The sequence below is a fragment of the Symphodus melops genome, assembly GCF_947650265.1.
Source record: "Symphodus melops genome assembly, chromosome: 16".
Classification (NCBI taxonomy): Eukaryota; Metazoa; Chordata; class Actinopteri; order Labriformes; family Labridae; genus Symphodus; species Symphodus melops.
This window is the reverse complement of record NC_136706.1, coordinates 148,867-163,090: the sequence shown is the minus strand read 5'-3', so window position 1 is coordinate 163,090 and position 14,224 is coordinate 148,867. Positions and strand designations below refer to the sequence as shown.

General features: G+C 48.5%; 4 protein-coding genes across 5 annotated transcripts in view; 2 read left to right on the top strand and 2 right to left on the bottom strand.

The window, feature by feature from the left end:
* Positions 1 to 40: 40 nt before the first annotated feature.
* fgfr1b (fibroblast growth factor receptor 1b) lies at positions 41 to 1,936 on the top strand (the record flags this gene model as incomplete). The annotated part of the gene is given in 8 exon segments (XM_079363753.1): positions 41 to 544; positions 622 to 744; positions 819 to 866; positions 868 to 890; positions 998 to 1,037; positions 1,039 to 1,136; positions 1,214 to 1,319; positions 1,404 to 1,936. Coding segments are annotated over 8 exon segments (1,026 nt in total), but the record flags the coding sequence as incomplete, so codon positions are not given.
* Positions 1,937 to 3,960: 2,024 nt separating this feature from the next.
* stc1l (stanniocalcin 1, like) lies at positions 3,961 to 9,255 on the bottom strand. The gene is made up of 5 exons (XM_079364860.1): positions 8,348 to 9,255; positions 6,350 to 6,492; positions 5,278 to 5,385; positions 5,104 to 5,207; positions 3,961 to 4,397 (listed from the first exon to the last, which is right to left on the bottom strand). Exons 1-5 carry the CDS (start codon positions 8,460 to 8,462, stop codon positions 4,103 to 4,105), a joined length of 765 nt encoding a protein of 254 aa, XP_079220986.1. The 5' UTR covers positions 8,463 to 9,255; the 3' UTR covers positions 3,961 to 4,102.
* A 2,024-nt stretch (positions 9,256 to 11,279) lies between these two features.
* lage3 (L antigen family member 3) lies at positions 11,280 to 12,491 on the bottom strand. 2 transcript variants are annotated; one of them, XM_079364640.1, is made up of 3 exons: positions 12,402 to 12,491; positions 11,645 to 11,773; positions 11,280 to 11,562 (listed from the first exon to the last, which is right to left on the bottom strand). In XM_079364640.1, exons 1-3 carry the CDS (start codon positions 12,431 to 12,433, stop codon positions 11,448 to 11,450), a joined length of 276 nt encoding a protein of 91 aa, XP_079220766.1. In that variant the 5' UTR covers positions 12,434 to 12,491; the 3' UTR covers positions 11,280 to 11,447. The 2 variants fall into 2 exon arrangements, with proteins under 2 accessions (XP_079220766.1, XP_079220765.1); XM_079364639.1 differs by lacking the exon at positions 12,402 to 12,491 and adding an exon at positions 11,889 to 12,109.
* A 928-nt stretch (positions 12,492 to 13,419) lies between these two features.
* LOC306837279 (cGMP-dependent protein kinase 1-like) overlaps positions 13,420 to 14,224 on the top strand; it is an 8,810-nt gene continuing 8,005 nt past the window's right edge. The window contains exon 1 of the mRNA XM_079364880.1: positions 13,420 to 13,722. Within this exon, the coding sequence (XP_079221006.1) occupies position 13,722 (1 nt within the window). The 5' untranslated portion in view covers positions 13,420 to 13,721. The remainder of the gene's footprint in view (positions 13,723 to 14,224) is intronic.

Below are 14,224 nucleotides of genomic sequence, written 5' to 3'. Positions count from 1 at the left end.
TGTGTGTGTGTCTCTGTGTGTGTGTGTGTGTGTGTGTGTGTGTCTCTGTGTGTGTGTGTGTGTGTGTGTGTGTGTGTGTCTCTGTGTGTGTGTGTGTGTGTTTGTGTGTGTGTGTGTGTCTCTGTGTGTGTGTGTGTGTCTCTGTGTGTGTGTGTGTGTGTGTGTGTGTGTCTCTGTGTGTGTGTGTGTGTGTGTGTGTGTCTGTGTGTGTGTGTGTGTGTCTCTGTGTGTGTGTGTGTGTGTGTTTGTGTGTGTGTGTGTGTCTCTGTGTGTGTGTGTGTGTGTGTGTGTGTGTGTGTGTGTGTGTGTGTGTGTGTGTGTGTGTGTGTGTGTGTGTGTGTGTGTGTGTGCAGGTCCTCTGTACGTGCTGGTGGAGTACGCCTCTCAGGGGAACCTCAGGGAGTTCCTGCGGTCCCGGCGGCCTGCAGGTCTGGAGTACTGGAGCGGGTCCAGGCAGGAGGCTCTGGACCGTGTGGAGGTCAGAGAGCTGGTGTCTGCAGCCTACCAGGTGTCCAGAGGGATGGCCTACCTGGCCTCCAAGAAGGTCTGTGTGGGGGTCCTGGGGGGGGGGGGGGTCTGGATCTGCATGCAGAGACTTGATGTGCTGGTGTCCTCCTGCAGTGTATCCACAGAGACCTCGCCGCCCGGAACGTTCTGGTGACCGAAGACAACGTGATGAAGATCGCCGACTTCGGCCTCGCTCGAGACATCCACCATATCGACTACTACAAGAAGACCACCAACGTGAGAGTCTCCCGGTCTGACGAGCGCCCTGACCACTGACCTCTTCTGACCCCGTGTTTCCTCTCGCCCTGCAGGGTCGTCTGCCCGTCAAGTGGATGGCTCCGGAAGCTTTGTTTGACCGCGGTCTACACGCAGCAGAGTGACGTGTGAGTTCACTTCTTCCCTCTTTAGTCCAGCATGTTGACACGCCCCCCTTCACATCAGGGTCTGTGTGGGTCCGGCCTCAGTCTCTCCTGTGCTGCTGCTGCTGCAGGTGGTCTTTCGGAGTCCTGCTGTGGGAGATCTTCACCCTGGGGGGGGTCTCCGTACCCCGGCGTCCCCGTGGAGGAGCTCTTCAAGCTGCTGAAGGAGGGACATCGCATGGAGAAGCCGTCTGCGTGCACACAGGAGCTGTGAGTGTTTTAGCTCCGCCCCCTCCCCACCACACGCTCCTCCCTCCGTCTGACGCTCGCTCTCTGTGTCCGCTCAGGTATCTGATGATGAGAGACTGCTGGCACGCCGTCCCGTCTCGCAGGCCCACCTTCCTGCAGCTGGTGGAAGATTTAGACCGGACGCTTTCTCTCATGGCCAACCAGGTGACGTTCTGACGCCGACCTTCACGGATTGTTACGTCTCCGAGGAGCGTGACCTCATGGTGACCTTTCTGTCTGTCTCTGCAGGAGTACCTGGATCTGTCCACTCCTCTGGTCCAGTACGCTCAGGTGGACTCGTCGTCCTCGGATCATTCCTCAGACTCCACATAGACGTCCCGGGAATTCTTTTCTTTTTTTTCTTGCTCTTTCCTGGATCACCTTGGATCCTTTCCGTGGCGCCGGTCCCAGACGAGACCCGGATGAGCCGCTTCTCGTCCGTCAGCAGCGTCCTGATGTGAAGAACATCTGGACGGAGCAGGCTCCGCCCCCAGGCCTCAGGAAGCAGCTGACGCACGCACACGGGCTTGTGACGGGCGCTCAGACTGGGTCAGCCTCTGACGGACTGAGAGCGGGTCACTTCCTGTCTGTGAATAATGTAAATAACAGCGTTTTATAAGGACTCAGCTGAACTTTAACACATTAACTTATTGTTGATATTTATGAGTCAAACACCTGTGATGTCACCGCGTGATGTCACCGCGTGATGTCACCGCGTGATGTCACCGCGTGATGTCACCGCGTGATGTCCCCGCGTGATGTCCCCGCGTGATGTCACCGCGTGACGTCACCGCGTGACGTCACCGCGTGACGTCACCGTGTGACGTCACCGTGTGACGTCACCGGGTGATGTCACCAGGTGATGTCACCGCGTGATGTCACCGCGTGATGTCCCCGCGTGATGTCCCCGCGTGATGTCACCGCGTGACGTCACCGCGTGACGTCACCATGTGACGTCACCGTGTGATGTCACCGGGTGATGTCACCGGGTGATGTCACCAGGTGATGTCACCGCGTGATGTCACCAGGTGATGTCACCGCGTGATGTCACCGCGTGATGTCACCGCGTGATGTCACCGCGTGATGTCACCGCGTGATGTCACCGTGTGATGTCACCAGGTGATGTCACCAGGTGATGTCACCGTGTGATGTCACCGCGTGACGTCACCGCGTGACGTCACCGCGTGATGTCACCGTGTGATGTCACCGTGTGATGTCACCAGGTGATGTCACCAGGTGATGTCACCGTGTGATGTCACCGTGTGATGTCACCAGGTGATGTCACCAGGTGATGTCACCAGGTGATGTCACCAGGTGATGTCACCGTGTGATGTCACCGCGTGATGTCACCGCGTGATGTCACCGTGATGTCACCGTGATGTCACCGCGTGATGTCACCGCGTGATGTCACCAGGTGATGTCACCAGGTGATGTCACCAGGTGATGTCACCAGGTGATGTCACTGTGTGATGTCACCGTGATGTCACTGCGTGATGTCACCAGGTGATGTGAACCACCGCGTGATGTCACCGTGTGATGTCACCAGGTGATGTCACTGTGTGATGTCACCGTGATGTCACTGTGTGATGTCACCAGGTGATGTCACCGTGATGTCACCAGGTGATGTCACCAGGTGATGTCACCAGGTGATGTCACCGTGATGTCACCAGGTGATGTCACCAGGTGATGTCACCAGGTGATGTCACCAGGTGATGTCACCAGGTGATGTCACCAGGTGATGTCACTGTGTGATGTCACCGTGATGTCACCGTGATGTCACCAGGTGATGTCACTGTGTGACGTCACCGCGTGATGTCACCGCGTGATGTCACCGTGATGTCACCGTGTGATGTCATATGCTCCAGTCGAGTTTTGCACTTGTCCTGATCTCCGCCTGTCAGTATTAAAGGCTTCACACTTCTCTGGTTGTTTGTGTGTGAATGAAGACGCAGCACAGGAAGTGTTCTGAGCTGTGTCCACCAATCACGGATCAGCAGGCTTTGGAGCGTTTGCCAACAGCTTCCTGCTGCGATCAGAGTCACTGAAAAACAACCAAAGTGTGTTTCCAGTGTTTGACCAGAAGGAGGAGCCAGAACCAAACAGGAAGAGGAGTCTGTTCAGGGCCTCACACACACACACACACACACACACACACACACACACACACACACACACACACACACACACACACACAGGGAGCAGCTCCTGAAGACTTTGATCTGTTCTTCATCCTGCAGCAGACTGTTGTATGCACTGACGCCCCTGGTGGTTGTTTCTGAACTCTGACGTGTGACCAAAACTACACAACATGATGAACCATCTCCACATGATCTGACTCATGACCTTCACTGACCCTGAAGAAAACCAGAATGTGCATGTAGAGCGAACACAAAGCAGATTCAGAGCAGGAAGTAACCTGGAGGCCGATAACTATCAGGGACTATTTCTCAGGGCGGATGGTTCCACATACCAAACTTAAAACACAGAGAGAGCCGTCTGTTCTTAGTGTTTGTCCTCGTCTCCACCTGCAGAAAGTGAAACACGATGTGTCGGCTGTATGTCAGATCTGAATGTGCTTGGATTCAATGAACCCTCCCTCTACATATACACATGTACTTCCCTGCATTGGACACTAGGAGGCATCATCCGTATATTTACAGGTCTACACAGAGCAGTCACAGTCAGGCGATGTGTATAATATCATTTATTTCAACCAGCCAAGCAGCAAACAGACTTTCACACTTTAAACGTCTCCGAGCTCCACGGCCAGCGTGCAGCCTCTCTCTCGACTTTAAATAGAGCAGCCTCATAAATTAAGGACAATAAATATCTGGGCCTCTGACACGTCTGAGTGAAGCTTGGCGGTCACGTGATCGTGATGAAGCTGCATGTGTGGGAACATTATTCAGGATCGTGTGTGAGCGGGATTTTAAGCATTTGTGTGTCATCTAATTCTCTGCAGTGGCCCCGCCCCCCAGGTTGTCCACAGATCTCTTCCTGGCGAACAGGTGGGTGGGGTCTCGCCCTCTGAAGCCGGGCTGGACGTTGAACACGGGCATGTTTCTCCAGCTGGAGGGGTTGTTGTACGCGGCGGCGTTGGATCCGGGGGCGCAGGGTTTGTTCTGGACCAGCTGCAGGAAGGTCTCCATGTCGGGGCCTAAACGGGCCATGAGACCGGCTCGCACCGCCGCCACAGTCTGGTCATCACAGGCCTGCAGGACTTGCAGCAGAGTGCTGTAGTACCTGTGGAACAAGACGGGACGTCAGGAACAGAAGTACCATGAAAACACATCACAGGAAATACAGAGACGGATTAACCCTTTAGTTACAGATCAAGTCCCCTGTGTGTCCCTGCAGGGGGCGCTGGAGTCCCCCGTGTGTCCCTGCAGGGGGCACTGGAGTCCCCGTGTGTCCCTGCAGGGGGCGCTGGAGTCCCCCGTGTGTTCCTGCAGGGGGCGCTGGAGTCCCCCGTGTGTTCCTGCAGGGGGCGCTGGAGTCCCCCGTGTGTCCCTGCAGGGGGCGTTGGAGTCCCCCGTGTGTCCCTGCAGGGGGCGCTGGAGTCCCCCGTGTGTCCCTGCAGGGGGCGTTGGAGTCCCCCGTGTGTCCCTGCAGGGGGCGCTGGAGTCCCCCGTGTGTTCCTGCAGGGGGCGCTGGAGTCCCCCGTGTGTCCCTGCAGGGGGCGCTGGAGTCCCATGGATGGCGGTCTCCGTGCTGGAAATGCTGTCTCAGGCTAACTTTGAGTCAAGCTAACTTTGAGTCAAGCTAACGACAGGCTGAGAGCTGAGGCGGGTTTTAAGCCTCCTGACAAACCGTTACACGGCGCCCACCTGTCAATCAGCTCAGCTACACGCCTTATTGTGAATAACTCTGATCCTTCATCCAATCAGAACTGAGGAGTCACATTTCATCAAACATGAGATCAGGTGTTAGCCTGTGTGAGGCTGCTCACCTGTTGGGGAAGTGAGTGGGCACCTGGACCACCTCTCCGATGGCGTCCGGGTTGGTCCGAGCCACAGTGCAGATGTCCAGACTGGTGTAACATTCTTCTTGCACCTTTAAAAGGGAGAAACTGGGTCAGTGAACGCACACGAGCGATGACATCACTTCCTGCGAGCTGACAAACCTCGGCGATCATCCTCTGGAAGATGTTACAGCGACGGATCGTCTGGAAAACTTTGGATGAGATTCCCTGAGAGATGCAGAGAAGACTCTTCTTCACGAAGGTTTTCCCCTGCAGACACACACACACACACACACACACACACACACACACACACACACACACACACACACACACACACAGGTCAGAGAGTAACACACACACACACACACACACACATAGGTCAGAGACACACACACACACACACACACACACACAGGTCAGAGAGTAACACACACACACACACACACACAGGTCAGAGAGTAACACACACACACACACACACACACACACACACACACACACACACACACAGGTCAGAGAGTAACACACACACACACACACACACACACACACACACACAGGTCAGAGAGTAACACACACACACACACACACACACACACACACACACACACACACACACACAGGTCAGAGACACACACACACACACACACACACACACACACACACACACACACACACACACACACAGGTCAGAGACACACACACACACACACACACACACACACACACACAGGTCAGAGACACACACACACACACACACACACACACACACACACACACACACACACAGGTCAGAGAGTAACACACACACACACACACACACACACACACACACACACACACACAGGTCAGACACACACACACACACACACACACACACACACACAGACACACACACACACACACACACACACACACACACACAAACACACACAGGTCAGACACACACACACAGACACACACACACACACACACACACAGACACACACACACACAGGTCAGAGAGTAACACACACACAGACACACACACACACACACACACACACACAGGTCAGAGAGTAACACACACACACACACACACACACACACACACACACAGGTCAGAGAGTAACACACACACACACACACACACACACACACACACACACACACACACACAGGTCAGAGAGTAACACACACACACACACACACACACACACACACACACACACACACACACACACACACACACCTCTGTGTTGAAGGTAGCAGCTGATTGGAGGAAGAGTTCACAGATTTCGTGCATCCCGTCCGTGTCACATGTTGAGTTTTCCAGACACGAGAAGAATCCACAGCCGACCGCCACGGCGCCGTTTAAACACCTCGCCACATCAGCTGCAAACACACATCAGCTGTTTCTACATGTTTACACGGAACACGCGTGTTTCAAGCCTTCTACAGACACGAAGACATCATGTTACTTTAAGAAAGACCATCACATGTCATAGATATAGACAGGATAGATGTGTGATAGATATAGACAGGATAGATGTGTGATAGATGTAGACAGGATAGATGTGTGATAGATGTAGACAGGATAGATGTGTGATAGATGTAGACAGGATAGATGTGTGATAGATATAGACAGGATAGATGTGTGATAGATGTAGACAGGATAGATGTGTGATAGATATAGACAGGATAGATATAGACAGGATAGATGTGTGATAGATATAGACAGGATAGATATAGACAGGATAGATGTGTGATAGATATAGACAGGATAGATGTGTGATAGATATAGACAGGATAGATGTGTGATAGATGTAGACAGGATAGATGTGTGATAGATATAGACAGGATAGATGTGTGATAGATATAGACAGGATAGATGTGTGATAGATGTAGACAGGATAGATGTGTGATAGATATAGACAGGATAGATGTGTGATAGATGTAGACAGGATAGATGTGTGATAGATGTAGACAGGATAGATGTGTGATAGATATAGACAGGATAGATGTAGACAGGATAGATGTGTGATAGATATAGACAGGATAGATGTAGACAGGATAGATGTGTGATAGATATAGACAGGATAGATGTGTGATAGATATAGACAGGATAGATGTCTGATAGATATAGACAGGATAGATGTCTAATAGATATAGACAGGATAGATGTGTGATAGATATAGACAGGATAGATGTGTGATAGATATAGACAGGATAGATGTCTGATAGATATAGACAGGATAGATGTCTAATAGATATAGACAGGATAGATGTGTGATAGATATAGACAGGATAGATGTAGACAGGATAGATGTGTGATAGATATAGACAGGATAGATGTGTGATAGATATAGACAGGATAGATGTCTGATAGATGTAGACAGGATAGATGTGTGATAGATGTAGACAGGATAGATGTGTGATAGATGTAGACAGGATAGATGTGTGATAGATGTAGACAGGATAGATGTGTGATAGATATAGACAGGATAGATGTGTGATAGATATAGACAGGATAGATGTGTGATAGATATAGACAGGATAGATGTCTGATAGATATAGACAGGATAGATGTCTGATAGATATAGACAGGATAGATGTCTGATAGATATAGACAGGATAGATGTGTGATAGATATAGACAGGATAGATGTCTGATAGATATAGACAGGATAGATGTGTGATAGATATAGACAGGATAGATGTCTGATAGATATAGACAGGATAGATGTCTGATAGATATAGACAGGATAGATGTGTGATAGATGTAGACAGGATAGATGTGTGATAGATATAGACAGGATAGATGTGTGATAGATGTAGACAGGATAGATGTGTGATAGATGTAGACAGGATAGATATAGACAGGATAGATGTGTGATAGATGTAGACAGGATAGATGTGTGATAGATATAGACAGGATAGATGTGTGATAGATGTAGACAGGATAGATGTGTGATAGATGTAGACAGGATAGATATAGACAGGATAGATGTGTGATAGATGTAGACAGGATAGATGTGTGATAGATGTAGACAGGATAGATGTGTGATAGATGTAGACAGGATAGATGTGTGATAGATTTAGAGTCTGCGAGAAACGAGTTGCAGATGACGTCACGGTGAACTTTAGTTATTGGCTTCGATAGTTAATGAGTTAATATATGAACTGACGTCAGAGTAAATCTACCAACAGGAAAGAGCAGCAGATGAAGAGTAAGACATCACGGGACTCACTCGGGCTGTTGGAGGAGAATCGTGCCCGGCGGGGAGCAGCTTCCTCCGGCAGCAGCTCGAAGCAGGCGGCGGAGGTGATGGAGAGGAGGAGGAGCAGAGCGGAGCGGGGCTGCATGCTGTCTGTGGAGGAGGTCCGTGTGGAGGAGCAGCAGGAGGTGCAGGAGGTCTCTGTGATCCCACATCCCGTCCACACCTGCTATTTCTATCTGTCCCGCTCCACACTGACCAATCAGAGCGCTTCCTTCCCGCGGGGAGGGGGCGATGTTTAATTCATGAGGTCATTAAAGCTCACCGTTAATTGGATGTTTCCACACATACCGTAGAGCAGTAAAGTGTGAAATCACGCGAGACTTAAAGATAACAGCAAAGTGCACACACACACACACACACACACACACACACACACACACACACACACACACACACACACACACACACACACTCCTTAATCAGAGTTTGAATGATGAAGAGTTTCATTAAAGTGAAGAATGTTTTAAAGTAACATTTTAAGGAAGTCATCTCTCTGAATAGATGATCTCTGCTCTATTCACACCTGCATGCTGTTTATCTGCAGGTCTGATCACCTGTCTAAAAATAGCAGCAGGAGAAGGAAACAGGAAGTGGGACTTTGTGATTCGGGTCACGTCTGTAGTTTCCTGTGATGTGGGTCAGTCAGGCAGAATCAGCCGATCACTGATTGTGATCACAGGGACCAAAAACCACATTAACATGTCACCCAAGTCCAGTGATGGAGCCCTGCACAGGCCTGGGACCAAGAGGGTCCATAAGGGACCATGAGGGACTACATGAGGGTCCATAAGGGACCATGAGGGACTACATGAGGGTCCATAAGGGACCATGAGGGACTACATGAGGGTCCATAAGGGACCATGAGGGTCCATAAGGGACCATGAGGGACTACATGAGGGTCCATAAGGGACCATGAGGGTCCATAAGGGACTGTCGTGGAAAAATTCTCCTTTTACGAGGTGGAGAGTTGCTAATTCTCAAAGAAGAACTTCACGGCGGCGCTTGAATCAGATCTCTTTTAATACGTGCAGCACGGAGGAGAGGCAGAGCGTCTTCTGTCTAACCTTTACATTACAAGTCCTTTTATACAATACAGAGAGATATGGGGAGGTGACCTTACACTTAACAAATGGTGATCTTAAAGTTTAGTGTATTCTGTCTGTCTGGAGACAGTGACTCTGTGATAATCAAATAACATTTACATTCGTATGGTGCTGTCTGCGAAGGAGGAGGCCCTCCTGTGGCTCTCTGACACCTCTGTTCAGAGATGTCTCCTGAGAGTCTAGGTAATTTCCCACAGGACCATGAGGGACTACATAAGGGTCCACATGAGGGTCCATAAGGGACCATGAGGGACTACATGAGGGTCCATAAGGGACCATGAGGGACTACATGAGGGTCCATAAGGGACCATGAGGGTCCATAAGGGACCATGAGGGACTACATGAGGGTCCATCGGGGACCATGGGTTACCACATGAGGGAACCCATGGTTTACTCGACCTTCTGTGACCTTGAGGTTCTTCCTTGTTGGAGGGGCAGAAAAGAACAGAAACATGATCATTGCTGCTGAACAGATTATTCATCCTCTTTGTGTAAAACTTTGAGTGAGACCGGTCTGGATTCTGCCGGGTCCGGGCTCTCACATGTTGTCAGAGTTGAGATCCTCTCAGGTCATGTGACCACGTGTTTGAAAACGACATTAAAGCGAGCTAATCAGGCTAACATTAGCTTCCTTATGAGACTGCAGTGTGTGTGTGTGTGTGTGTGTGTGTGTTTGTTATCAGTGTGTGTGTTATCAGTGTGTGTGTGTGTGTTTGTTATCAGTGTGTGTGTTATCAGTGTGTGTGTGTGTGTGTGTGTGTGTGTGTTATCAGTGTGTGTGTGTGTGTGTTATCAGTGTGTGTGTGTGTGTGTGTGTGTTATCAGTGTGTGTGTGTGTGTGTGTGTGTGTGTGTGTGTGTGTGTGTGTGTGTGTGTGTGTGTGTGTGTGTGTGTGTGTGTGTGTGTGTGTGTGTGTGTGTGTGTGTGTGTGTGTGTGTGTGTGTGTGTGTGTGTGTGTGTGTGTGTGTGTGTGTGTGTGTGTGTGTGTGCTCGGTGCATGGTGGGAGAGTCGTTAGTGAAGGAGAGTTTCCATCACGAACCGGATCAGCTCAGAGAAGCAGTGAACCCAGAGGAGCCCAGGTCAACAGGCTGATAAACATCTCACACACACACACACACACACACACACACACACACACACACACACACACACACAAGTTCTCATGAACTCCTCTCAGGACTCACTGTGGGAAATCAGTCGGTGTGTTGTATTTGCTGAAGCTGACACCAGTACAGAGCAGATATAAGTGTGTCACATTGATTCATTACTGGTTAGAATGGGGGGGGGGGGGGGGGGGGGGGGGGTCATGAAGTCCTGCTGATCTCTAAGGTAAGGTCCAGCCAATGAGAGCACAGCAGCTGAGTTTAGGATACAGTACAGTGATTGGAGGAGATTCAAAGCAGTGAATCTGACGGACGTGGACGAGTGAGGAGGAACAGCGAACAGCTTCTAAAAGCAGGCTGAACCTTGTGTTGATCTACTTCCTGTTGGACAGGAAGCTGACTAACACCGGCCGTTAGCTAGCAGCGTAGCTACAAGCAGTAACCATACACACTACGTCCTGCAGGGGGCGGAGCTTCTGGGGGTGATGAGCCCAGGAGGAGGGGCCACGTTTAAATGTTTACAAACATTTCTACTGACTCCGCCTTTAAAAGTCTGAAGCAATGTTTTATTTGGACGTTACGCTCCCCTCATTCAGACGAACCATACGTCTCCATGGTAACCAAACCAGGACATACGTCTCCATGGTAACCAAACCAGGACATACGTCTCCATGGTAACCAAACCAGGACACAAGTTACAAACATTCAGGAGTTTATTGAGGAGGTCACACGCGACACTTTCAGGAAGTTTGAATCAAAAACATATCAAAGTGATTTTCTCTGAATCAAAACGTTGTTAGTTTCAAAATAAGAGTCTCTCAGATTTTTGTCCAAAGAGTCCGGCGGCGGGCGAGCTCATAACGTCACGGCGAGACAGCAGGGCCGAACTGCTCCATGGTCTCCAAAACCAGCGACAGATGATCCAGAAACGAGTTGACGGACACTCGGAGGATCCGAGCCTCGTCTGCTCGCCACCTCCTGAAACACACGAAGAAGAAGACAAAAGGTCAACAGGAAGTTCAGAGACACAGGTGAACTCGCTGTTTAAGCGTTTCCTCACACGGAGAGCGTGCTGCCCGACACGGCGAGCTGTTTGCTGATGCCTCCTTTCCTCGGCTCTCGGTCCGGGGACAGAGAGCGCAGAGCGATGGCGGCCTCGCCAGACGACGGGAAGGGAACGTCCAGAGAGCTGTAGGAGGGTCAAAGGTCAAGGAAGACAAGAGCTTCTGATTGGACAGGAAGTCGTTAAAGGAACACAGCGTAAACTACAGCGTCTCTTTTTAACGTTCTTCATCTCGACAAACCTGAAGGTCGTCCGAGCTTCAGGATGGCGTTCCTGGTTACGCATAAGACGTGACGGCGTGCAGCCACTGTAGTGAAGGGGGCGTGTTCTTTCTCATCTATGACCTGGAAACATGGCCAGTCCAGAGTCCACCCAGTCTGAGACCGGATCCAAAGGAGAAACACGTGGTCTCGAGACCGGAACTACAACACATCAACATCCGGCGCCGTTCTCAGAAGACTGACACGACTGTTTCAGCTTCACGTCATTAATATATTCATATTTTAAATACGTCATTAATATATTCATATTTTAAATACGTCATTAATATATTTTAAATACGTCATTAATATATTCATATTTTAAATACGTCATTAATATATTTTAAATACGTCATTAATATATTTTAAATACTTCATTAATATACTCATATTTCTGTCACTTCATTTCTTCCTGTTTATTAATAAACTGTCACGCGCATCTTCTTTAAAAACGGACGTGAAGGAGAGCATGATGAACACATCATAAAGGATACAACTCCAGTTTGTCTGAATCCACCGTCGCCATGCTGCTTGTTTATGTCCCAACACTTCCGGTTTGAACTCTTCTTCTTCCTGTTCTTTAAGCAGAACAGAGGTGGTGAGCTGAGCTGCTGCCCCCTACAGGCGGGATGCGGTAATACGTAACAGTCTCTGGCAGAAATAACGCAGATTGAAGGACCAATCAAAGAGCTGCTCTTCCTGTGTGATGAGTCAGCCAATCAGAGAGCTGCTCTCTTCCTGTGTGATGAGTCAGCCAATCAGAGAGCTGCTCTCTTCCTCTGAGATCAATCAGCCAATCAGAGAGCTGCTCTCTTCCTGTGTGATCATGAAGGAAACCTGCTGTGTTGAAGCTTCTCTTCAACAATGCAGCAGCCAGTATGTCCTCCTTCTAACTTTAGATTCTGCTCCTGAATGCTCTGGATCTGATTGGACCAGAGAAGGTAGGCGGGGCTTTGAAGGCCGTTTTGGACGCCCCTGGGTTTGCCAGATATGAGAGCAGTTATCAGGTGAACAGGTGTTGCAGTGATGGAAACAGTGAGTCTGCTACAGGATGGCAAACAGACAATCATGAAGGGTTTGAAATATTTATAAGGCTGCTGTGTTTTGGGTTATTGGTATTATATAATTGATTGTGGAATCATTTACGTAGGAGGGCTGCGGGGTCACATGGGTGTGGGCGGAGGTGTGGATTGATTTTGTTCTTGTGGGAAGAGAAAGGATGGTCGCCCTATTTTTTATCTAACGATCTTGTTTTTCTCACTGCTATCTCACTTTTTATCTAAAAAACAAAACAAAAAAAAAACTTGAATTTCCCTCGGGATCAATAAAGTATCTATCTATCTATCTATCTATCTGTGATCAGGACTTAAGACACTTTCTCATAAACTGATCAGATTTTGTTTTGGTTAATAAAAGGTCAAACTTATTTTATGCATCACAGTGTTTATTTGGACAGCGTGTCTGTGTATGGGTGGCCAACATCATTTAAAGGGGGCTCATGTGACCCCTGTGGACACGCCCCTGCACATCATCACATGTTGAATCCTCTTGAAGTGAAGCTGTCTGTCTTCCTCCGCTGAGTGCTGTCAGAGTCAGCTGTGCGCATGTCTGCGTCTCTCCGTCCTCTCAGCTCAGTCCGAGCTGCTGCAGAGTGTGTGAGGGAACATCACACAGCCTCTCTCTCTCTCTCTCTCTCTCTGTGTGTGTGTGTGTGTGTGTGCGCGCACGGAGCTCCGGACTCGGACTGACCGAGGAGCAGCACTCCCCCCCGGCTGGACTCCTCGGAACACGGCGGTCCGGACTTTACTCTGAAAAGTGAGTTGATGTGGACTTCCGCTGCGAAGCTTCATTTCACACACTGAAGGATTATTATGATCATTTACATTAAGACAGTGAGCAGCACAGGGCAAAGTTCACTCTGCTGCTTCTTTAATGTATATTATATATTTAACATATATCATATATTTAATATATATCATATATTTAACATATATCATGTATTTAATATATATTATATATTTAATATATATTATATATTTAATATATATTATATATTTAATATATATTATATATTTAATATATATCATATATTTAACATATATCATGTATTTAATATATATCATATATTTAATATATATCATATATTTAATATATATTATATATTTAACATATATCATATATTTAATGTATATTATATATTTAACATATATCATATATTTAATGTATATTATATATTTAATATATATTATAACATATGAGTTGAAGAGTTTTGATTGGTCAGGAGGTGAAAACAAGCTTCAGGATGTTTTTGAATTGT

Excerpts from the sequence above, each read along its gene's own strand:
- stc1l (XM_079364860.1), bottom strand. The coding sequence starts at position 8,462 with ATGCAGCCCCGCTCCGCTCTGCTCCTCCTCCTCTCCATCACCTCCGCC. Across the intron at positions 5,386-6,349 it reads CTGCTACCTTCAACACAGAG|GGGAAAACCTTCGTGAAGAA; the intron begins GTGTGTGTGTGT and ends GTGTGTCTGCAG. Across the intron at positions 5,208-5,277 it reads TCCAGAGGATGATCGCCGAG|GTGCAAGAAGAATGTTACAC; the intron begins GTTTGTCAGCTC and ends TCCCTTTTAAAG.
- lage3 (XM_079364639.1), bottom strand. The coding sequence starts at position 11,932 with ATGCGTAACCAGGAACGCCATCCTGAAGCTCGGACGACCTTCAG. Across the intron at positions 11,774-11,888 it reads GAAGCTCGGACGACCTTCAG|CTCTCTGGACGTTCCCTTCC; the intron begins GTTTGTCGAGAT and ends ACCCTCCTACAG. Across the intron at positions 11,563-11,644 it reads TCGGGCAGCACGCTCTCCGT|GAGGTGGCGAGCAGACGAGG; the intron begins GTGAGGAAACGC and ends CGTGTGTTTCAG.